The following is a 25,677-nucleotide window of genomic DNA, read 5'->3' on the forward strand; positions in this document are numbered from 1 at the left end:
TATTTGAATCACTTTTCTAGAGGTAAAGTCTCCCTGTCAAGGATGTCAGTTTGACAAGGAAATGGATGAACAAAATAAGTCGGAGGAAGATATGAAAAAACTCGGGCTTAGAGAAAGTGTGTATCTTACCCCCATGCTGTGAGATAGCTGCTCGGCAGTCAGACTGAGGTTGTAGTTCTGAGCTTCTAGTCTTCGACAATGACTCTGCAACACTTGTCGCTCCAAACTTTGCTCTAATGAAGAACATCAAATTGGGGAAAAAGAAGAAAAGAAGATGAGCTTGTGACTTGTGACTTCTTAACAGCTATGCTACGAGGATAATATAGAAATATAAATTAAACACCTAGATTGACATGTTTTGGCTATTTTGCATTTATTGTGATACAAAACCTAATGACACATGAATCTGCATGTACGTAACTACATTTGACAGATGATGGATAAATAACACCCTCTAGTGACAAGAGAAGGATACAACAACTGTGAAAAACAAACTCATGGTTTCTTCTTCTGTTTTATTACTGAACAAATGTTGAGTGTACATTTCTCCTTGAATCTCATCACACAAGTTTCAAGGAATAAATCTACCAATAAACAGAGGTATAGATTTACAGAGATGTCAAAACCTCATCAAAACTTAATATTTCTTAAGGGTTGTACAATAGTGTCATGGTGTTCTTATACTTTTCTCCTCTTGTGTTGTATTTTTTATGCAGATCTTGTGCAATATGGGTGATGTGCAATATATATTGTTTGTGTTTTGCATTGGTATATTCTTCTTGTTTACATGTGGATTGTTGTTTCTTTCTTTCTTTTGTGCATTTTTATTGATTCTACTGTAGAGGCTTCTAAATGTGTGCAGCATTGGTATGTCAGACACATATCCCCAAGAGGACAATAAAGTACTACAAAGTATTATTACATCATCTCTATGGGAGATGATGTAATAATACTTTGTAGTATTCAAGTCATACAATAAGCAATCATTGACATTTGAGCAGAATAATGGAAGCATGCTTACCTTCAACATATTCCTGATATGCTTCAAATATAGATTCAATCCCCTGCCACTTTGAAGCAGGAGCCTCCTCTTCCTCCTCCTCCTCCTCCTCTTCAGAGTCATCTGGGCCCGACAGGTCCTCCCTCGTCCCAGAGGCCTCCCGGTGGTGTTGTACAGAGAAGTGCTGCCCGTTGGGCTGAGAGTGAGAGTGTGACAGTGGATGTGGAAATGAATGTGTGTTTGTGTGAGACTGTGAATGAGGTTGTGGTGGTCTGCCGGGAGCACTCTGAAGCTCTGGAATGTTGTAGTGAACAGACGACTCCTGGAGGTGAGACGACTCCGACATTCCCGCAGCTCCACCTACAGGACAGGATTGGAGAGAAGGAAGGAGGGGGGGGGGGGGGAGTCAAAACGTGTTCACAAAAAATGACTATCTCACCTATGCTTTATGCTCTATGCTATACCTTAAACTGCAGATTTATTTTCTTCAATGTATTTTTCTTTCTTTGAAAGTGTCAGGCAATAAGAAAGACAGAGTTTTTTTTTTTTTTTTTAAACAATTAACTGTATTAGTGTTCATATTAACAGCATGCTAAAATGAAAAAGCCAAAGATATGCAGTAACGTTGTTTTTATACTTAGAATATATCTTTAGAAAAGCAGAAATGTTAAAAGAAGAGATGGGAGATGTTTGGTATGTTGTGTGCATGTCTTTTGGCTTTTGAATGTGGAGTTTTAACAGACAGGGTCTTAGTTTCAGGAATATGAAATATGAAAAACTGAAATGTCCATTAGAAATCTTTACATTGAGTTTCTTTGTACAACCGTCTTATCATCACAGAAGTACAAGAAACAAAGTTAATCTTCACATTTAAAGTTGCATTTTTACTTTACTGATCGACCTGTCTGTAAAAGTCTATATTTCCATGAAAGATTGGTCATATTTTTAAATGTATTATTTTAAAATATAAATACAGTTTGATGGTGTAGATGTGCAGATTAGCTAATTTTTACATTTTGGACTGGTGGTTAAATTAAAGAGGAAACCCCTATTGATCAATTTCAACTATGTCCTGATGTTTTGTGATTAGGTAATTACAATAGAGAAACCTCATTGATAAGTTTGTCTTCCCTCAGTCTTATTAGTCAAAGTCAGACCAACCTTCTTTTACAGCTTACCTTTGTGTTTCTGCAGAGCTTTCTGGGTGGACTGAAGCACAGATTCATGGAACTGCTGGGCAAATTCCTCCGGGGTGAAGCTGTCCCAAGGTTTGGTTCGTCCATTGACGCTGTGAAGCCCATCCTTCGCCTGCAGGGGGAGCGGGGGCCGCAAGCTGTTCAGCAGACTGGAGCTCCTCTTAGAGATCGGCCCCTCACTGGGCCCCCGAGCCTTGTCTGGGTAGACAGCTGGAGAGGGGGGTTCCTTTGGTCTTAATGTTTCCCCGAGGGGTTTTGGATGGCCATTGGGGGATGCCGGGCACTGTGAGGAGGGGCTGTGTGGCCTGACACTGTGATGGTCTTCTGATTCAGAGGGAGGCGGTGCTAATGTAGAATCTGTAATCATTTGAACATGTGTTAGTCCTGATGAGGTCAACATTACTACAGATGAAGGGCTGCAATAGGAACGTGTAGAAGCATGACCATACAGCATCAAAATGACTAAATACAACTCTAACCTCATACTAAAGTGTGCATGTTTATGTTCTTTGGCTTGTGTCTCACCAGAGAGATGTGCTTGAGGGCTCTTACACAGCGGCTGAGGGGCATGCCTGATAGTATCCAAGGTTACGCTCTTTTCTTTAATGGCCTGAAGGAGCTCCACTACCCTTTCATTATCTAAGAGACAGAGAAAACAAACATGACTAGTGAATCTCTTACCAATTAGTCCTAGGTGTGTGCATCATATTCACTATTTCGCAAGCACCTATTTTCCTCATTTATGTGTGTGTGTGTGTGTGTGTGTGTGTGTGTGTGTGTGCGTGCATGCGTGTGCGGTCATGTGTGTCTTTGTGTGTAAGAAGATGGAGTGTGGGAGGCTGTGCGTTGCCATCTGTAGGCAGCAAACAGTAAATCAAGAGGATTAGACGAGGATCACTGTAAGCCCACTGCTGCCACTCCCAATTCCAGTCAGTGTGTGTGTGTGTGAGTGTGAGTGTGAGTGTGAGTGTGTGTGTGTGTGTGTGTGTGTGTGTGTGTGTGTGTGTGTGTGTGTGTGTGTGTGTGTGTGTGTGTGTGTGTGTGTGTGTGTGTGTGTGTGTGTGTGTGTGTGTGTGTATGTTTAAGTGTCTAGAGACAGGACCTTGACAGTAGTCTACTCTGCTAACTAGGACTAGCACTGTAAAGCTATACATTATGCAAACAGGGTTTAATATATGCTGAATATAATATAGAGGTTTAAGGCAGACATGTTCATTGTTTGACCCCTGTATGATTCCCTTCCAGGCTCGAGTCAACATGTTAATGAGCAGACGGCGCATTTAAAGCAGGCAGGGCCCGGCTAAAGTGAAGCGTCAGCAGGATTTAGAGCCGACTGAGGATGACTACTGCTTTCTAATAGCTAAACGAGCGTGCAATCAGTCTTCTTCTTTGTTCTGCTCAAATGAGATGTCAAAGTCAGGAGACATGATATGAGTAATTGATGAGGATGTTTCTGTGCCATGTAAAGGGGACTGGGTCAGCTCTGTGATGCAGTGGTTTCTAAGTAGCTTCCTGGAGCAATTGATGTGTGTCTGGAAAATGTCAAAAGTGCTTCTCAATGTTCAAAATAATCTTTCACTAAATTGTGATATATTACAATTGAAGCTTTCTGGAAGGAGAGGAGCCATGGTTTATTTAATGAAAAGAAAAGCTAATTGGTGTTGTTGTACACAGTTAAGTCTCACACTAATTAATTACTTGAAACATGATTAAAAACACACTTGGTAAACAATCAACGGGTTCTTAGAGTGGCTTTGAACATGACTAAAGCTGTAATTTCTACAAACGGTAACTAGGGCTTTTTAAAGGGATTTACAGGTTCCTCCAGCCCATTGATGTTTGGGTCGAACCATGAAGAATATGTAAATAATTTGATGTGTAAAAAAAAAGAAAAAAGGTGCAACACTTGTATTCCACCAATCAGAAATGTTTAGTGTTGCAGGATCCAGCCTAAAGGATCCCTGTACTTTTGAAAAAATACTATACCCAAGGCAGGGACCTTTTTGTGAGTAAAATAAATTCTGTAGGACTTCAATAATAAATCCCTGCCTAGGAAACACACCGAGTACCTTAAAGAGACCCAAGTCCCCATGAAAGTTCCTGCAGTGGAAATGCAGCTTAAGTAAATACAAAAACTATGTAATGGCTTATCTGCCTCATTGTTTTGGATCCATGTTTAAGTTCCTTACCTCTCCTCTGCTGCACAGTGACGTGGGACAGTCTGAACATTGTGAGGAACCGCTTCTTATCCTCCAGCTCTGGAGCTTTGTCCATCTCCTCTGGAGTGAAGCGTGTGCTGAGGTGGGGAGGGGGAGGAGGAGGAGGAGTGCGTTTGGATTGCGAGGCAGGCGGTGATGGGCTTCGCTCCCTGAGCATCCTCCTCCTCTTCCTTCTCTTCTGATGCACCAGCTCCTCCCGCCGACCAACAGTGGTGAGGCCAAACACGCCTAGGAAGCCCAGTTTCTGTGACGAGATGGGAAAAAAAAAAGATCTCAGAACTATATTTTTCACTCATCAGTTCGTCTGTGTATCTCCATAAAGGAGAGGACAGAAAGCGTATGTGCTGTTAAGTGTGTTACCTCTGTCGAGTCATCCAATTTGAGTGGTGGCTGCTCTGCCACTCTCCTGAGATGTGCTCTCACCTCCTCCTCATCACTCTCATCATATGAGTCATCCAGCTCATAGTAGTAACCTGCAGCAGACAAAGTGGTTATTAATGACGCCCCATTTCTAAGTCAAATCAGTGCGATGGTTTAATCATATAAGACGAAGTCAATGATTTTCTAGTGCTGCCCACTGGAAGTTAAGCATCAAATAATCACAAGAGAAGACCAAGACCCTCAACTGGAAGGTCGAGGGTTTTATGTGCACTTTACATCAAACCCTCTGCTATCAGTGTGAGAATGGGTGAATGGGACCTGTAGTGTAAACAGCCATTTTGATAATCAGAAGACTAGAAAAGCGCTATAAAAGTCCAAATCCATTTAGCATTTACACTCCTCTTGGCTGAGCAAGGACATCAAGAGTGGCTATAAGCAGATTGTTTGAGGTCAGAATTCCTCCAGTGATCATAGCTAACAAGCGGTTTGTCCAGGAATAATTGACTAGTAGTGCAACGGATTACAGATCTCACAGTTCAGATCAAATAACACATATTGGTCTGGAATCTGATTGTTTTTTTTGGATCAGCAAAAAAATGGGAACTTATAACTTACTTTACTCCTCAGCAGCTAACTACATCTTGAATTTTTGGACTAAACAAAGAGCTCTGTAATAGACTATATCAGGCTGTAACATTGAAAATGTTGAGTTTAGAATTGATTTTATACCCAGCCAACAGCTGATGTGAGATTAAATCATTTATCAAAATTCATGACCAGTTTCTGTGTGAAAGTCAGCCCACATTTCTTTTGTAAAAACACATTTTAAAAGAATGAATTGTCTTCCAATTTCTACAGCGGCTCTTAATACCACATTCACACACTATTAAACAATGCCTTCGATTCACTGAGACTCTACACAGGGATTTAGTGGCAGAACAATTTACACCATGTTAAGAAATGTTCTATTGATCCTTAGATATCCACTAAAATTGACCCAGCACTGTGAGACTGGTACAAACAGTAAATAAAGCAGTTTCTACAACCTTCCTCAGTGGAATTTGAGATCTGGCCCTTTTAACTTAATCTCACAAAGTGACTAAAATGTTTTTTTTTTTTTATTTCAAATGATAAAGTTAAAACAACAATTCAAGTTTTGTATTGAACTCATAATGGTGTTTGACTGAACACAACTCTGAGTTGGGTCAAATTTGAGACTTTTTTAGAGCATATACGAGTGGATGTTATCAGGTGCTGTCCCACAGTGTGCTTATGGTGTGTACCTTTCTCCCTGGCCTCCCTTCTCCTCTTCTCTTCCAGGTCCAGCTTGCTGACCGGCCGTCTGTGCTGCTGCAGGAACTCATCGTAGATCAGTTTTGTGTCCGGACCCATCCCCAGTGTGGCTACCTGTCCTATCCCTGACCCAGTGGCCAGTCCTAGTCCTTGTCCATGTCTACTGTGTCCTGGGTGTCCCTGCAGGCTCTTTGGTCCAGCGTCTCCTCTTTTCACAGCTCCCTCCAAATCATACTGACTAGTCAGGGACAGCGACGCCCTCTGCTGGCTGAAGAAGCTCTGAGTGGATTTCTCCAGATCAGCAAGAAACGTGCTGGGCTCAGGCAGGCCTGGAGGGCCTCTTAGAGGGGGATACTTCTCCATGGCTGCCCCATCTCTCCGCCGTGCGACATCCTCATACTTGGAGGGCCCCGGGGGCAGTCGACCAAGCTCATAGTGTCCCATCCCTGAGGGCTCGTGGTTACGTCTGGACTCTGAGGTTGTTTCTATGAGAGATGCAGGGTTCCACAGGGTGGTGGGAGGTGGAGGGTGGTGGTCACGCAGGGGCTGAGGAGGTTTGGGGGATATGAGGGGTGGAGGTGCGCCCAGTTGAGGGTGTAGGTCCCGGCTTCCTGGTTCATGGTGATTTGGTATTGATCTGCCAAGATACAATCAAAGAGGGGCCATTTTTATCTTTTAAAATACAGAGCAATTCCCTTCAAATGATTTACTGAGTCTCCAATCTCACATGCGACAAAAAACACAGCAGTGCTATGAGACTTGCCAATTTCCCTTCATCCCTGTCAGTATGTCTGTGTGTGCGTGTGCGTGTGCGTGTGCGTGTGTGTGTGTTGTGTTTGGCAATGCAGTGTTATCAAGCCCAGACAGGGTAGCCCAGAGCAGAGTGAGGATGTGGCCAAGGCACACAATGTCCTCCAGATATACAGGCCTGTTTTTGATCTGCTGGGTCCTTGTAGTGTGGCACACAAGCACACACACACAAACATGCACAGGGGAAAGGAGGAAGTTCAGAGAGCTTCTACTAAAGGAAGGCCAGGAGAAATGTTCACCTGACAGACAGGCAGGCCGAGAGGCAATGAATGACGTAGGGAAGGTATGGAAAAGATAGATTAACAATATTCTATTGAAGTGACAAAAATAGATGTGCAGAGAATATTAAAAAAGAGAGACTTCAAAGGGGATAATGACGGTGTCAGCAAATAGCAACAGTGAGGAGGAATAGAAAGGCAGATTGATGATGGGACGCTGTCTTTTAATGTCTTTTCAAATCAACCCTGGCATGAGGAAACACTGCATGTCCAGTCAGATTATCTGTGCCTTCCTGTTTGTGTTTGCATCAGTGTGTGTGTGTAAGCAAGTAAATGTGTCTGTTATCTTCAATCTGCAGCCTGTGAGCTGTGATTGGCCGATTATACCATAGGGTTACTGATAGCGGACGTGTGTGTATTTCTCCTGTCCTACCAGTTCAGCATTAACCACAACCTCACTTTGGAATTAAACACAACAACACAAACACAGGCACAGGCACAGCAACAAAGGAGGGTAAGCAGGGAGCTTATGCTGTGCAAGGTTGAGAGGATTAGCCGAGAATTAGCCTTTGTGTATCTTAGCTGTCCAACTCGCAGCCTGTTTGAAACCCCTGAAAACTACTTATGAAACAGCAGTCATCAGGACCTCTCTTTACACCCTGCATCAAACCTAAACATAGCCGCCTGTTTGCCTACATGTCAGGCCTAGAAGGAGGCTTGGACAGAAATAGAGTCGACGTGATGCTTCTGACAGGGTTTATCTTTTTTCCTGTCCTGCCTGAAAACAAACTTCTAAAGCTTGCCAGCTTCTGAGGCTTCAAAAACACAAGCACAACTGTCCCTGTTAGGCTAGCAGAGGCAGCCAAACATCCCAAAAATAGTGTTTGCACTGAGAGCATGCATTTGTTGTAGTGTCATAGAGACCCCAGAACTGCTTGTCTCTATCAGATAACACTAGAATTGCTTATTTCAGGTTATGTAGAAATAAATACTACCATGGCATGAAATGAGAAACGGAGGTGGGTTTAAAATTCCTGCAAATGTTGCCTAGAATGTTCTTTTACCTGTGTGAGTCTGGCCTGTGATCTGCTGTGTCACCTGGTCGACCCAGGTCCAGGTGCTGCTCCAGAACCTGCTGGCGGAACTCAGACACCTGGTACTGACGGTCCTCTTTCTCTTGTCTAAGCTTGCGTTGACGTGCCAACCACCTCTCTTCCTCATTGGCCCTCTGAGCGAGCAGTGAGGCTGAGAGCCCTGCCCCTACAGCGTTGGGCCCCATGTAGAGGCCGTGGCCGGAGATTAGACCAGGGACGGGATGATGTTGTTGGACCATTGCAGAGTGGAGCCCAGGCGGGACTGGTTTAGGAGCTGGAGGGACGGGCTCTTTGGTTTTATCTGCCAGGGGAGCACAACATTTTGACATTAGAGCTGCAAGTAAAGATCATTTTTATTGAACAGCTATCTTCTTAACTTCGCAATATTTTCTTCGTCAGAAAAAGTAAACATTTTCCTCAGCAGTTTCAAATGTCTTTAGCTGTGTGGCTTAAAATATTGATGTTATTATCAAAGAAGGGTACAAAAAAGGGAAGTGAGCTTTAAGCAATAAGGCTAGCAAATTACATAACACTTATCATGAACGTGAGCAAATACATTTTTAGCTCTATCAAGGTATCTATTTTTCTGCTGTAATGAATATCATTTGTTTCAAGCAGTGGTGTCCAAACTTTTTTTCTTGCGGGCCAAAATTGTCGTGTTAGAATCGCTCGCAGGCCACAGGTTTTTTTTTTTTTAAATATAGTTGAAAAAATAGTAAGGCTTTGTAGATCAGAATCAAAAGGCTTGCTAAAGAAACCCTTTAATAAAAGCAAATCAAATATTTTGATTTCTTCATTCTACTTTATTTGTTTTTTTTCTCAGAATCAAGCCTGTAGTGGTTCATGTCTTTGGAAGAGCTTTCTGCATTTAGCTCAGGTCATTAAATGGTTAAACAACACTCCACTTGTTTGCAAAAACGTTTTTTTTCATAGTTTACAAAAGAATTTGGAAAATAGTAAAAGCTGTATATTTAAAAAAAACAACAACATACAAGTTACTGAACATTTTCTATTTTAGGAATATTGTTCAACCCTTGTTAACATGAAAAAGAAAAATAAGATAATGTGCCAATCTTAATCAAGGCCTCGGGCCAAAATCTTCTGATTCTTCATTTGAAGTCACGGGCCGCAAAAAATCCCCTCAAGGGCCGCAAATGGCCCTCGGGCTGCACTTTGGACACCCCTGTTTTTAAGGAACATGTGTTGACAAATAGTATGGCTGTAGCTTAAGAAAGCTACAGGGGCAGCACGACACATACCAGCCCGATTCGGGGTGAGTCTCTCAGGCTTGGTTCTATCCTCTTGCCCCCTCATGGCATGGATCTCAGCCAGATAGTGGCTCTCCATGGCCTTGGATGCCTGCAGCTCCTTTTCCCTCAGTGCTCTCTCCTTCTGTCTTTCCAGCTCTTTCTCTCTCTCCCTCTCCTTCTCTCGTTCCCGCTCACGCTCTCTCTCCCGCTCGCGCTCTCTCTCCCTTTCCAGCTCCTTTTCTCTCTCCCTCTCCCGCTCTCGTTCTCTCTCCCGCTCCTTCTCTCTCTCAGCCTCCCGCTCTCTCTCCTTTTCACGCTCCCGTTCACGCTCCCTCTCTCTCTGCCGCAGCTCATCCTCCAGCTGAAGCCTAAAAAAAGGAAAAGTGGACAAGGAAGCAGGAGTAGAAAGGAGATGTCATTTAAATTGGAAAAGATGATACAAAATAACAGCACACCACTAAGATGTACTCAATGCCACTACTTTTGATAGTATGATGTTTGAAATAAGCTGACTTTACCTCTCGGACTGCAGTGCTGACAGTGAAGGGTGTGTAAAATCCCCAGGGTAACGGACCCCTGGTAGGTGCATGTGAACAGCAGAGGGATGCATGGGGGGTAAAGCTCCCCCTGCTGGCAGCGAATAGAAAGGTGACCTCAAAGCAGAGAGGCAGAACGGGTCGTCCATCCTGTGAGAGACAGATTGCAATAGGATAAAAGAAAAAAAAAAGGACAAAGAGAGAGAGAGAGTCAGTCCCCCCGTGTGACAGTGCAGCATTCACTTTCATTAACCTGCGCGCAACATCACAGAGTCCTCAATCTTTCAAGGAAGCATCAGAGTCTGTCAGCTAACCTAGCAAAGCAAAAGGCTATGCTGTGTGCTGATGTGTTTTTTGTGTATGTGTGTGTGACATCCACTGCTCATCCCCTCATTAAATCCATTACATCGCACTGTGTGATGGGTGCTGCAGTCCTCTGATCTTGCTGTGTTGACAGACCAGGGCATGCAGCCTGTGTGATAGCCCAAAGCAAGCAGCACATACTCAGTCCATATGATCCTATGTGTTTAAAAATTAATGTATTTTTAACACACACTGCACTAATATTTCTTGCTGCTTGTGTTTCCTCTGAATGATCAGAGCTGTCACTTTAAGAAACATGAAAAACCAAAAAAAATAAATAAAACCTTCATTTCCTTTTACAAAAGTTGATAAAAACCACAGTGGTAAGCAGGACATGTCTCTCCCATCACAGCTGTATAACATCTTTCAGTGATGCTTCTATAGTAATTATTTAAAAAGGAAGCATGCAAAGGCTCGAGATTTGTTGAGTTAAAGGCCTATTTTTGATATTAATCCCAGTTTGGGTAAAGACAAATGAAAAAGTCTATGTCGAGGAGTCGACATTTGAAAATCTTAATTAAGCATGGTGCTTCTTTTTATTCTATGCAGAACTGCAACTCAACAAACACCTTCATTACTGCACCTCTGGAGGTTATATATGACCTAACTGCATGCTTCGGCACAAAAAGGGATGTACATCTATTTTTAAATCCATCTTTTAAGAAATGGCACTACAACATGGCTGAGCAGGATATTTTAAAACAGAATGTTACACTTTGACACTTCACACTGCACACTTCTATATCCGTTATAGCTTTCTACATTTTTGTACATCTATATTTTTTTCCCTTTTTTAAATCTTCATTTTACAGTATGTAAAAGTAGTAAGTACAGTAGTAGTACATGTATCTTTAGAGTAATGTTTTGAGTGTTTTTATTTGCTTAGCCTTGAGGAACAGTCATTACATTTCACTGCCCATCTGTATGAGCATGTGACAAATTAAAACAATCTTGAATCTTGAGGTGTCTTAGTAGCAGACTGTCAGAGGAGGCAGTTTATAAAGTGTTGGTGCATTCAATTAAATAAAGTCCCTATGCTCAGTATAAACATTTTATTTTTAGGTGATACTTAATCATCATCAGACACTCTACCTGCCCATGTTGACACTGTGAGTTTGCTAATTTTTCTATCTGTGAGTGTTACTTTGTTTTTTGTTTACAAAACACATTTTTTAAATTTAACTTCCATTTGTTTCAGTCACATATCCTATCAACTCTGTTTTCCCTTTAGTGTTCCCTAAAGTTAATCTAGAAATAAAAACATCAACACAAAATGTTTTTACCTCTGGGAATGCATGAATCCAAGGTCAGCTATACACTAATGCGTTTAGTGCCGAGTATTAGCAATGCAAACATTTAGTTCAGTCAAAGGCATTGGTTCGCACAAAATGCTCTCAAAGGAAATCTGTGCCAAGTAAACAAAACAAATGAATGCAAGACGCTTACCTGTATGGCGTGAAGGAAGGGTGGGGCAGGTAGCTGGGGTGGTAGTAGGCAGCCGCAGCAGCTGCAGTGGCAGGGTCCAGGCCCAAGGGCAAAGAGGGCATGCGGAGGGCATCCTCAGACGTGGCATAGGGCCGGAAACCGCGGAGGTACTCTTCTGGTACTGGTCCGGGCGGCAGCTGTCTAGGCAGACTTTGAGGAAAGACAATGATAGGGGAACAAAAGGCAGAGTTAGATGTTTTATTTGTGTTTTTTTCCACTCTTCCAACGTATGCACAATAACCCATTTGCACCAAGAAACTATGAATTCTCATTATTTCTCAGCAGCACAGCCAACAAAACAAATGTTTGCAGCAGCTGCTTATTCCTTTGAGTTTTACAAAGCTGTGAATTATTGATAATGCACTTATATACAAGCATTTTAGAGACTAGAGCTGGACTGATAAGGGTTTTTTTTGGGACTGATGCTGATTGCAGATACAGTAAATAAAGAAGTTGAAATTCAACATTACACTTCTTGATGTCAGGAAACTTAACATAATATACTGTTTACCAACTTCTATGACCCACCGTCTGCTCAGCTGTGGTGTTCTGCCACGTGTGCTTCATACATGTCTTAGAGTATTGTACACTCGACAGTAGAGGAAACTACCCAGTGGAGTCCAGCAGTCCAATATCTCTAAAGCATTAACACTATTTCTCCATCAGTTTTATAATAATGTTTGCACTGAATATTCACTTTAAAAAAGGCTTATGTATCGTGCATTTCCTTAAACATTTACTCAAACATGGACTTATGTGTGACAGGCCCAAATAAACACGTAATATTGTCTGACTATCTAATATTGACTGATACATCCTACATTAAGTAGGAAAACCCTTTACAGTACATTAAAAATAGGATTCCTCTGTGCATCCAGGGAAACATTCAGTTTGTGACTCACTTAAGTGGTTGGAAACGAGAATCCTGCATGACAGCGCCGGGGGAGAGACCAAAGGCATAGGGGTTTCCCAGGAGGTGTGCAGGGACTGAGGGGCCACCTTTCTCCTGGGGGAGGCCCCCCTCTGCACCCAGACGTTCCCTGCTGGCCCCACGAGGACCCGAGTCAGCCTGGCGAGGAGACAGAGAAAGAGAATGTCTTAGTCATTGTTCAGGAGGACCTGTGACCGTCATGGTTGTCAGTACTCATAGAGCCCGTCCTGTGAGCGGAGAGATGGGGGAGAGAATGAGAAAGAATAGGCCTGTTGATGCTGCGGCAGCCTCCCTCACACTCGCTTCCTACCTCAGGCACTTTTATCTACTGCCTCACATAAACCCATTCCCAGTAAAAATAGACAGATCAACAATTCTCTCGGGGGAATTTATGGTGAAATGGAAAATATCGCAGGCAGAGAGTGGTAAAGACGCGGCCTGACTATTTTTCTCTAATTGTAAACAAGAGGTGTCATCCTTAAGATCGATGATGATGTGGTAGAGCTGGATGTACAACAATGGGGCTTCTACAGAGACGATGACTTTGATCCTGGCAAAGAGCGTGCACAGAACTTAAACATCTACAGGGAAGACAACAAAGTCCGACAAGCAACATCCCTCTGCCTCTGTTTCTCTTTTTCTTTCTTCTGTCTTTTCTTTCACCTCCCTCTCTCCCTTTGGCAGCAAGCCTGGTCTCACTTATCCAATCTGACGACTAACACACAAACACTGTCTGCAAACACACACACTGTTTCTGAGCTACAAAGACACCCTGCTGTGGGAGTGGGAGAACATTTTCTGAAGCTTTGGTTTCCCCTTGCCTACAAATGCAATCACAGAACAGAGAAACTTAGAACCTTTTCTGTACGAGGAAATTGTTTATGGAGGGATCTACAGTTGAGCAGGATTTTCACAGGTATGATGGAAAGGTTTTCTCATCTCTCGCGAAACAAGACTTCAAGTTAAAGTTGGTTAGGGAACTACTAACAAGAATGAAAAGAAGAGAGAAAGGAATCATAGAGATGAAGATACAAGACATGAGAAAGTAGGTGCAAGAGGAAAATGCAGTTCCTGCCCCTCTAAATTAACCTCTTGGCTCCCTGAGACTATCAGGGACACTCCAGTAGTACTATCCCCTCTCACACACTGCTTTTGATAACATAAATCCAATTTAGGGAGCTATTACCTCCCCGCCCTGCTTTGCAGCCACTGACCCAGGCTGACACTGATGTGCAAACATCCAATCTTAAATGCCTCTAATGTTTAGACTCCCCACCCCCCTTTTGTTTCCCTTTGGCGGCCCAACCTTCCAGTAGTTTGGTTTTACTGTTTGCTGGATGTTATTTGTTGCGCTTGGCTAAACACTAAGGCACTCTGCTCCCTTAAACCTCCGTCCCAGTAAACCCCCCCCCCCCCACACACATCTCTTCCATCCTTTTAGCGCTTTATGCGCATGCCCTCCCAATCAGCAGCCAACTGAAAAGATGTTCATACATGTCAAAATAAGTCAATATCAGATGGTGGCGTGGAGCGGCAAGGTTTTTTTTTTTCTTTATCTGCCATGTTTTACAATATGACAAAAAGCTTATCTGTGGCTGTCTTTAAGTGTTAGTTAAAGCCCTTATGATATTTGTTGCAAGCAAGAGGGCCCACACTTATTCAAATATCTTTCATAACCCAAAGTTAAATGCACACAAAGTCATGTTCAGTAGTACTGTGACTATAGTTTCTGCAGTCCCAAGCATAATCAAGATGTTCATCTAGAGGTACTGGTGAACAATGCATGTTGCTGGGTGAAAAAACAAGAAGACCTGCTCTTTCCACCTCATTTTCTGTCAGTTAACAAATTGCAACAATCACAATGACAGCTTTGGTGAAGAAGTCATTTTTGTTCAAAAAAGCTCATAATTGCTTTTCTGATATCACTGATGCTACAGGTTGATGCATTTATTAATTTGTGTGAATAGTGAGCAGCATCCTGATATATCATGTCATTCATCTGGTTGAAGTGGTTTAGCTGACTTCAACCAGAGTCATCACTAAAGCAAAGAGCATCAGACCTGCCAACATGCTGGATTCCCTTTATATCCATACATTGACTGTATATACAAGGACATAATCTTAGTGACATCACCCATTGGTTTCTCTACCGGACTTTTGAAGCCGGTGTGGTCGCCATTTTGGAAATGCTGTCTCAAAATGACCCTTCGGTCAACCTACAATCATACAAAGAGCTGGATCTGAGGCAGGCCTAAAACCTCCTGACAAACAGTAACAACAAGTCCATCCGTCCTTCAGTCAGATAAGCCACGCCCCTTACTATGAAAAACTCTTAACCTTAATAAAGTCAATACAGATGAGTTATAAAACAACCTTCCCCCAAACAGTGTGCGCTGACAAAGACATCACACCCCTCTCCAAACAATTGTATGGTTAATTAAGCTGTGTAACTGAAAGTGAGCAAGTAAACTAATTATGCCTTAGTTTATCCAAACAGCACTACACTGACCAGTTTTCATGACATCAACACGAGAATCTTGTTAACAAAATGAAATTATGCAAGTAAGAATCATCCTAGTATCTGCGCATGCATCCAATGAATCTGAAACCAGTTTGAATTTACTCTCTATGGCTGTATGATCAGTTCCAATAACTATTTTCAGCATTTCATCGTGATTATGTGTTATTTTCCAAAGTAGTTGATATGAATCAAATGTGGGTTGAACCTGTGTCAATTATCCTGCGTCATACACAGTTTGTTTGTGACAGTGGTATGGTTTCATAATCACCGCAATGACTCAAAAACTGTCAAGTGGTCAGTGGACACAGAAAACCACTCAAATTGAATCAACTGATCCATCCCCACAAATTTCACAGAATTTCTTTAATAAGAGGATGGAAAGGGAATGCCTGTAAGACAACAAAGCATGGTGGTAATGCTGCAGATTTCAACTAAAAAAAAAAAGAAGAGGAAATCTGTAAATAAATTAGAATGGGCACATGTGTCTCCCATGCTGTTTGTGTAGCTTTTCTGCCTGAGCTTACTTCATCTTTGTGAATGTCTGTGCATGTATGTGTGGATGCACCTAAAAACCCTACAAAAGGTGTGGGTGTCTAGGTTAGCACCTTGCAGAAGTGCACACAACACAAAGACAGAGTCTTCCAGCCCCATTAGAGAGTCCCGCAGTCACTCAGACACCCACAAATGCAACCAGCCGTTCCATTTTGATCCTTAACCCTGCCAAAAAAAAACAGCTTTCTATTCTCAAGCACACTATTCACAGGCATCATGCCATATACACAGTACACAGAGCACCAATACAAGCATTCTGCTTCAAAGACACATCCATTAACAGCCATCTTCCTCTGTGTGAGCTGGGCCCCTGTAACCCCCCCCCTCAGCAAGGGTGGGAGACCCCGTGCATTGTACAGCGCTCGTTTACGCCTCTCAGATGGAGCCATGAATCCAAATTGCCAATTAAAAAGCAATTACAGGCAGCAGCGGGAGCAGACTCCTGCAGTCATTAAAGCAAAATGCCAACGCACCAAGCCCTCCCTCCAAGCCCTCCCTCCTTTGCTGCTGTGCCTCTCACCCCGCTCTGAAAGACGGACTTATATCTCAGCCAGGGAGACAATTATCAACAATTCTAAAACACATAAAGCAGGACACAGTACATGGCCACACACAGCAACACATTTTGGATGCTTTACAGGGGATCCTGAAGCCTCAGTTTTAATTTTTGTTAAATCTTCATTTATGGTCTTTTGGCTGCTCGTGTCAATGTTTCATAAACATATTTCAAGATGTAAGCTCCTTTTCACAAATGCACTGCTCACTTGGAAATGTCCTGCCATCGGGAGGGAGGTATGTAGAAAAGGCAATTCTGGAAAATATCAGGACCTGGATATCCTGATATTATTCAGAAAATGTCCCAAGGTCACAAGTGAGAGGGGCTATGGAGGGTAAGAGACTGGTATGAGACGAGGGTAAACAGGCAGGGTCAATGTGCCAGAGGACTGCTCAGCAATTAGTAATGGACAAAAAGTTCCAGGCACTATTATCTTTGTTTAGGAGGGACATATATATGTGTGGCCCCATGGCTCATTGTGCTCATTGCGTTTGCTGAAGCGTCACCACAGAAATAAGGGACATACTAGGACGCCTGTTATGGTGACGCATCCCTGCCTGCCTCTGTCCTCTCCCAACCTCTACCCCTCATCCAACCAGCCCGTTGTCTAAATCACCTCCATTAACCTCCTCATTCTTTGACTGGGAGGCCTCAAGCGGCTGGAGGCACCACAAACCCAGTGACACGACCTTTTCAATTCCAGCTTGACCTTTTGCACACACACACACATTTGCAGTGAAAAAAAATAAAAAAAATAAAAAAAACAAATGCACACAAACGTACGCAAAGGCTAACCACAGTGTAAACAGTTTGGACTGGTTTGGAGGGTTCTTCTGTCCATTTTTTAAATCTTTTTTTCTCTTTCAAACTAGTCCTGTCAAAGGAATAGAAAACAGGATGACATCATCGGGGAAAGTCCCCTGTCCCGCTAGGGCCCCTCCTAGCTCTACTTGACCCTTTAACGGCAGAGGGGTAATTTCATAAAAGCCATGGCTACAGCGGGAGAGGGTCATCGGGGTTACCCAGGAGAGAGGACAATGGCCTGAATGCTCCCACACCCGGCTAGCTGGCTGACCTCCTCATCACTCACCCTTCACTATACCCCCTTCTCTCTCCTACTCCGGGGACCTGTCAAAGTGTCTCAGAGAGTTTCCGCATGTTCTCTAGAGCTGATTCTAACCATGCGTTTGGCTATTAGCCCTGAGCTGAGATAAGATGGCTTAAAGCAAGGCCATAATCCATAATCCACTCCTTATCAAAGCAAGCAGCTCTCCCTCTTTCACTCCACCCCACTACATAACAGAGTAGAGAGGGTGTTGGGGTGACGAAGGAGGATGCACTTGACTGCTTGGGGGTAAAAGGGTGAGGCTGGAGTAGAGCTGAGGGTGGGTTAGGGGGCAAAGGTTGGGGACTGGGAAGCGGGGCTGGTCCAAGTGCAAGAGGGCCAAGTGGGAGGGGGGGTCTGGAGGGGCACAGATGTTCGCTGCCGTTGATACTGTCACCTCAACGTCCCGGGGCAGCTGGCATTGTTAAATGCATGGAGCAATGAGGAGGGGGCTAAGAGAAAGCAGACATTTGTAAACCTGACAGTTATATATGTCAAGAATAAACCATCATCCTAGATTGTGTTACAGGCAGTTTACTGGTTCTGTTCATTCTTCAACAGTTTGATGTTTGCATGTTTGTAATAGCAAACAAGCTAAAGTATGAAAATCTGAGACAATCTGAGATTTCAGAAAAGTCACTCGAGAGAGCCACTAAAAAGAAAAAAAAAAGAGCAGTAGGAAAGAGTGTGCTTAAGGACGTAATAGCATGTGTTTGAAGATGTGGCTTTACCTGGCGTCCCTCTGTTCTCCAGAGGCCGTTGCTAGTCTTTGTTGGAGCAATGGTGACTACAGGTGGAGTGTTTGGCACACTGTGGCCTGTGGGGGGAACCAGGACAGGCCCTGGACCGAGGGGACCCCTCTTGGGCGTACTGACTGGAGAGCTGTGGTTGGTGGCCGGGGAGGATACTGGAGAGGACTCGCTGCTGATGGAAGATGCAGCTGGAAAAAGAGAGATAAAAAAAAAAAATGTTAAAGGAATGACAGAACATGATGAAATGAAGAATGTCTGTTGCTTTTATTGATAAAAAGGAAAATGTAACAACAGTGGTGTTCTGTATAGCCTTCTACAAGGGATTGCGGCAATACAATGGAAACAGATTGCAAACAACGTACACGTACTCACACTTCACGCACATGGGGCCAGATGGATTGCTCTAGGCTCCCATTATAAAGTGACAGTGATCAGGAGAAGCAGCCATGTGAGAGTCATATAGCCTTGACATTCAACAGACACACAAACACGCAACAAATAAGAACACACTGCTCAGGAGTGAACAGCTATATTGAATGTATACACCGTCAGTGGTACTTGCAGCAACACACTGTCCTCAGCAACCACACACACACACACACACACACACACACACACACACACACACACACACACACACACACACACACACACACACACACACACACACACACACACACACACACACACACACACACACACACACACACACACACACACACACACACACACACACACACACACACACACACACACACACACACACACACAGACAGCAGGTGGTGAAGAGCTGGCCCAATGAGCTTCTCGGCTGCGCTGTAGCTGTGCCACATTAACAAAGCCCTCGAGGGAAACCCTGTAGCGCAGGGTCACGGTCTGGTCACATGCTTTCCACACATCTTGGTTTCTCTCTATATATAGTCCAACCTGTCTTATGATACTCCTTTTCATATATATATATCACATATATCACTGATTTCTCTACACTCTGTTTCTCACATATTGTCCACTTCCTGTTCTCTCATTAGTCCATCCTCTTTTCCCCATCTGTCCCTCGTTTTTTCTTCCCCCTGTCTTGTGTTTTAAGCGGTGGGCTGTCTTGTTGTTTCCTTTCTTCTTCTACTCCTGACAGTTCAGTGTGCTATAAGTCTCCTTCGCTCAGATAGAGCACAGCATTACACAGTCAAACTGGGTCACAACCCTCTCAATGGGACACTCTTTTGTGGTGCTGCAAGAACAGTAGGAGATGTGCGCTTTTGTGCATCACTGTGCGTAAATGCAGCCCTGTATAAAATGAAAAAAAAAGGGAGCTGAAGCCTCATGTCATTGTCGGGCCTACTTCCTCTCCAATTATCACCATCAGAACAAAAAAAACACAGATTCCTACCCGACTGCCATTTCTTCCCTTCTTCCTTTTCTGTGGCAATGATTTTGCCATGTAAGTGGGGTAATGATTTTAACTGATTTTAAACACCTCAACCTAATGAACACCGCAAAAAAAAAAGGAAAGAATCAATGATGTGAATCTGGAAATCCACGTGCGAGTGGTGGTAGGAGCTGAAAAAAAAGGGAGGGCTTGTTGGAAAAGTTGGTGATGATACATGTGAGGTGACACCTAAAAATGATGAGAGAGGGGGGAGACAAAACGAGCGAGTGCAAAAGAGGTGCGAGGTGAGGCGAGAGATGGAGCGAGAGGAAAGCAGGGAGATAAGGGGTGCAGATGGGTGAGTGGGTGGCGGGGACAGCGTCAGTGTGTGTGTGTGTGTGGGGCATATCTTGTCGGCACAATGGCAATTAGTGGCCTAATCCTCCCCCCCTCACCTCGGAGAGCCATTACTCTCCCCTGCAAGACTAGGCCAATCAATAGCAGCCCACTCAGCCTGGGGAATGGAGCCACACTTAATACAGCTCTAGTGTCACAACCTATTCACTCACCACACACTAGTACACAATCGCACACAACTTACATACGCGAGGGGGGGCGCTAAACTGCTAAGCAACACACTTCTTTACTCCATCTTTTTTCCCCTCTTACCCCAATCTCTTCACATCTCCTCCTTTTCCATGCAGAGGGAAAAGCAGACTGAAGAAGAGGCAGTGCAGACTTAATAATTAAAAGAGTGGGAAGAGAAGCAGGTGAGGGAAAGGGGGAAATAAAAGAGACAAAGGCCGTCTAGTGTCCTTGATCTCTTCTTGAAGAAAAAATCTGTGTGCACATCTTTCCTCAACACACAAGAAACACACACAGCTATTATTCTTGTATTATTCCCTCCTCCTCCTCCTCCATTCTAACAACACCCCATGCAACCACCAACCACCTACCACCTCTCCATACACCCTAGTTCTTTTTCCTTCTGTTCTTCACACACAGTGCCAGCCTACCAGACGTAGATCTGTCAGACTGAATGCACAATTTTCACAAACACATTCACAATAGTTACAGCCGTTTAGAGCACAGGCGAATATCTGACAACGTGGTTATACATTTGAATGTGTACATCCATATACGTTTCCCATCTCTTCCTGTTTACACCACAGGCATTCGTCCGTCCAACTCCTCTTTTCCTCATCATCTTCAGCTTCCTTCCCTCCTCTCCTTCTCTTGTCATATTTTCAACCCTCCTGCTACAGTTTCCACACCAATCATTTTCCTCGCCCCATTATGGTCCTCCCCCTTCTTTCATATGTACAGAGAGAAGATAGCCATACGTCCTGGCTCTGTAGGGAACTAGATGAGGCAGAGAAGAAGGAGGAGGAGGAGAGAGACACAGCCTTCGTCCCCAGAGTCTAAAATAGGCTCATCAGCTCTCAACCTGCACTTCATTAGCTGCACTGATTGTCACTTGCTAGCTGTGTGTGGTGTAGTGATGGGGACGGGTATGGGGGGGGGGGGTTATAGCAGAGATGGAAAGAGAGACAGAAGAGGTGGAGACAGAAGGAAAGAGCGAGAAAAGAAATCAAGTGCTGTCTCAGTCCCAAGCTGTGTGTGATTAATGTGAAGCTCCCATCTCTATCGCCTCCTCTATTACCAGTCGCACTCTCCCAGACTGCCTCCACACTTGACCGATCAAGCTGAGACACACACACACACACACACACACACACACACACACACACACACACACACACACACACACACACACACACACACACACACACACACACACACACACACACACACACACACAAAATGCATCATACAACAGGAACAAACTAACCGACCAAGCTGCAGTCTAAGGCTTGGGCCAAGTGTCCCTTCATGGACGGCACCTTTTAGTTCAGCTACTGACCCAATACAAAAGCTAAGGCCATGGAGCATGTGGCATGTATCTTCAGCAGGTTTCTTCACTCAATGAAGGAGTCCAGCAGCCAGGGCAGTGCAACCCACTGGATCACAGCCTTGATAGTAAGACAACAACACCACAAAAAAATGTTTCAGGGTTGCCAAATAGCCCCTACCAATTCTCTTCCTCCACCACATCCTCTGCCAAAACAGCAGAACATTGCATGCCCCATGCCCTGCCAGGCAGAAGGTGCTCCCCTCCACCTTGCCAACATATCCACCATACCCAACCCCACCCCTCCTCCTCCACCCACCTCCCTCCCAGCATGCATTACAACAACATCAGCACTTAATTAAACAGTCCATTTCACACCTGGTGTGCATAGCAGTGCCCAGCCAACCCTGCATCCATATGCCACCCCACCAGCACAAGCCTCAACACGTGCACTCCAACACACATACACACACACACACACAAATACGCGAATTAGCAGACACACAATAACTACTCATGCACACAAACAGTGCACACACCTGCTACTACAGTCTTGGCCATGCATTGACAACACACCACAAAGCCTGTAATCTGCATCACTGGGTGGGGGGAGGGGAGAAGAACACAGTGTGTGTGTGTTGCTGTGCCAGCAAGGGGAAGAAAGACGGTACAAGATGGCGGAAGGAAATAAGAGAAGCAATCCGGTGTGCCTGCTGCTGACTCTACAAACTGTATATTATACTTAAATGCTGCTTTGCTACTGAACAGAGTCATGATAGGTGTTATGTTGATGTGTTATGGAGAGAGAGGAGGAGGGGGGGCTAAGATGTGTTTCAGGGACAATCACAGCCTGAAGGGTTTTGCCTTCAAGAAACACACACGCACGCGCACACACACAAACACTGAGCTCAGCGAGGCTGTGTGAGCTCTAGGCAGGCTCCAGATGGAGAGGTCATAGACACACTGCCCTGCTGTCCCAGCATGCTCTGGGCTCCCAGAAACAAGGAGAGCCTCCGGCCACACAGACACACACACACACACACACACACACACACACACACACACACACACACACACACACACACACACACACACACAAACAATCAGACAAACACACTGAGGTTTTCACCAATGTACTAATTACTTCCTGTTCCTCTGTTTTCCAGCCAATTCACTCCATCTATCTTGTACACCTTTTTTCTCCCGCTCTCTCTCCAGGCAGAGTACTACAGTTGATGTGACCTCAGTCATAACACTCAGGTGGTGTGTATGAAGAAAATACTGAGAGGATTAAACCAAGGTCTACCTAATTAATCAAATATCAGCAGTCTTGACTTTTTGTGGCAGTGTGTTATATCTATTGTGCACATGCGCTACATCCTTAGAGTGCAAGGGATGAGAGTGTGCCGCTTAGATACCCATTATCACTCACCTCCCCTCCTCAACACAGCGCTCAGCACACAGAGCTGTTCATTATACTCACAAACGACAAGTGACGTATGTGTTTGTACGTGTGCATGTGTGTGTGTGTGTGCGTAAGGGTGTGTGGGTGTTTGTATAAACAGCAGCCGTGCTCACGGTCTTAAATCAGTTCAGCAGCCAGCGGCGGTGATACTAGTCCTCAAACCTAACTAATTCTTCCAGGCCTTAGGACACTGAGTCATGGCACCTCATATGTACACTGCACTCCTCACCTCACAGCATCAATCAGAGAGAGAGGGAGAGAGAGAGAGAGAGAGTCTGAGGCTGAGTCAAGGCAGCTAATGAAAGGACAGCAAGCTTCAGCATGCTAAGAAATCACGAGGCTTACCCAGTTGCAAAGACAACTGTTTGTATGTGTGGGGGTGTCTTGGTGTGTGTGTGTTGCCTATAAATACAGCCTCTGCAGACAGAGAGGTGACTGCAGCTCCAGGGGCTGCATGCCTCTCTGCCCACCCCGGAGCCTGTGCTCCTAACACGGGCAGAGTTGCCCCCTGTGCCTGACTCTCACACACACACACACACACACACACACACACACACACACACACACACACACACACACACACACACACACACACACACACACACACACACACACACACACACACACACACACACACACACACACACACACACACACACACACACACACACACACACACACACAGTTAGTCAGGGAGGGCTAAATAAGGGGCTTTTCAGGCTTTTAATAAAATAATGGCAGAGATTAATCAGACGGAATGAGGTGTCTGTTTGTGTGACAGAGACAGAGACAGGGGCTCTCTGTTTCAGTAGAATCTAATTTAGAAATAATAAAACAAATTAGCCCTTCACTCACTTCACAACACAAAGAAAATACTGAAGCAGAAGTTACTGAGAAGTGATTTAAAAAAAAAAGAAACTTTAAAGTTCCCCATCTTCTGCTAACAAAAAAAAAGGAGGAAAGGCAACAGAGATAAGAATACAAATCTAATAAAAAAAGGACCCAGGATGAAATGATAAGGCAGGACTGAACTCTGGAAGTAGATTTGTGTTTGAGAGAGACAGTGTGAGAAAGTAATAGGACTGGCATGCAGGGTTGAAGGAGTGAAGAGAGATGAAGGGGAGACGGATTGAGAGGGAGGTGAGGTGAGGTTGGAGCTGAGTGCTCTCTCTCTCCCTCTCTCTTGGTAATAAATCATTTGCAGGGTTCTGGGTCCTGGGCAGCAGTGGGCTGGGGAGCAAGGTATCCAGGGACAGCAAGAAAGAAGGGGAGCATCTGATTTAAGAGACAAAGCAAGGGTGGACAGCTGGGGTTGCTGGGCCTCTCTGTGACAGGAAGCATATAGAGCCACACATACTTATGCACAAACACCTTCAATCGACTCAACAATAACAGTCTTCCAACTGAGGCCATCAGCATGATGTAGGATCTGCTGTGTCAGTTGTTTGTATCATGTGTTAAACACTGGGTGCATGGATTTTGAGAACACTTGCATATAAATCTGTGCTAAGTTAGAGGCCAAGCTTGCATGTACCATTAAACAAGAATCAAAGATTAAACGACCATGTCTCTGCCTTCAAAGGATAGTTCAGAATGTCTAACGGGTGTTACGTTCCCTAATTTTCCCTAATTGAATAGTCATACAAATTTAGGATAAGTTCTGAGGGATGGGAAATGTTTGACATGTTTATTTGCGTAGGCGCTGACAAATAGACAAATATACAGGGGGGGGGCTGTCATGCACACACTGACATGCCGACATGCAAACACACAGCACAACACGTGGGCCAGTCAGAGGAGCTCTTCTTTGTCCCAGCATCTACAGAACGCATATTATTCAATCCTGTGTTGATATTATCCTTTTGCCATTAGCGATCCTGCACTTAGCCATTCAAAACAATGCAATGCAACATGGCACATACAACTGTAAGACCTCCTACAAGCAGAAAAAAACAAATAAACAACCACAAATGTACAGGGTACAGGAGGTCCACCTAATCCATTAGGTTTACAGGTAAGGGTGAGCAGGCTAGGTGTACTGATACATTCAGCTCCTATTATGGTTTGGAACAGAATATAGTACTGACATCTTGTTTCGATAAAATCACTATGTTTCAGCAAAAAACCTGGCTGTCAGACTCTAAATGTCTGTCTTTAAATGTTATTATGAAGGGAAGCTGTTGTCAAAAGAGTTATGTTGTAAGGCTGTCTCCTTGAATAATCTTCACAAATATAAAGCCACTTCCCAAAAGACAATTGATGGTAGAAATCCAGATACATATCTGCACATTTTTCAAGTATGAACAACATTTGAGAACCAATGGGCTACCATTAGGCCATTGGAAATGATGTTAGCATACAACCGCTCTGTAGCTAACATTTCCAGTTGATCTACTTCAAGAGAGTGGCAACAGAATTTTAGAATTAATAACACTATCAAACTGTAATTTTAGCTTGAGAGAGTGGTTAAACGCCAATGTTAGCTAGCTAGCTTTTAGCTGTTGTTAGCTAGTGAGCTGTTTTACCTTTAAATATTTTCTGAATGATACTCAACATATTTCTTTCACCATATACTGTCTGTTCAGATGCTCATCAATTAAGAAACAGTCAAATGAAAACAGCCCTATTTGTTTATTTTGAAATTATCTGCAAATATGGTAACATTTGAGCTC

The 25,677-nt window shown here is 43.9% G+C and overlaps 1 protein-coding gene across 2 annotated transcripts in view; it reads right to left on the reverse strand.

The window, feature by feature from the left end:
• gse1b (Gse1 coiled-coil protein b) overlaps window positions 1–25,677 on the reverse strand; it is a 177,537-nt gene that overhangs the window by 2,839 nt on the left and 149,021 nt on the right. Inside the window, exons 4-16 of one of the 2 annotated variants that reach the window (XM_065953112.1) lie at window positions 18,242–18,450; window positions 12,748–12,914; window positions 11,807–11,995; window positions 9,980–10,147; window positions 9,471–9,829; window positions 8,182–8,512; window positions 6,080–6,726; window positions 4,776–4,888; window positions 4,386–4,659; window positions 2,722–2,835; window positions 2,179–2,553; window positions 1,022–1,360; window positions 130–233 (exon numbers count right to left, since the gene is read on the reverse strand). In XM_065953112.1, the coding sequence (XP_065809184.1) occupies window positions 130–233; window positions 1,022–1,360; window positions 2,179–2,553; window positions 2,722–2,835; window positions 4,386–4,659; window positions 4,776–4,888; window positions 6,080–6,726; window positions 8,182–8,512; window positions 9,471–9,829; window positions 9,980–10,147; window positions 11,807–11,995; window positions 12,748–12,914; window positions 18,242–18,450 (3,389 nt within the window). The remainder of the gene's footprint in view (window positions 1–129; window positions 234–1,021; window positions 1,361–2,178; window positions 2,554–2,721; window positions 2,836–4,385; window positions 4,660–4,775; window positions 4,889–6,079; window positions 6,727–8,181; window positions 8,513–9,470; window positions 9,830–9,979; window positions 10,148–11,806; window positions 11,996–12,747; window positions 12,915–18,241; window positions 18,451–25,677) is intronic. The other variant, XM_065953113.1, reaches the window with a different exon arrangement.

Source organism: Labrus bergylta, chromosome 3 (genome assembly GCF_963930695.1).
Source record: "Labrus bergylta chromosome 3, fLabBer1.1, whole genome shotgun sequence".
Taxonomy (NCBI): Eukaryota; Metazoa; Chordata; class Actinopteri; order Labriformes; family Labridae; genus Labrus; species Labrus bergylta.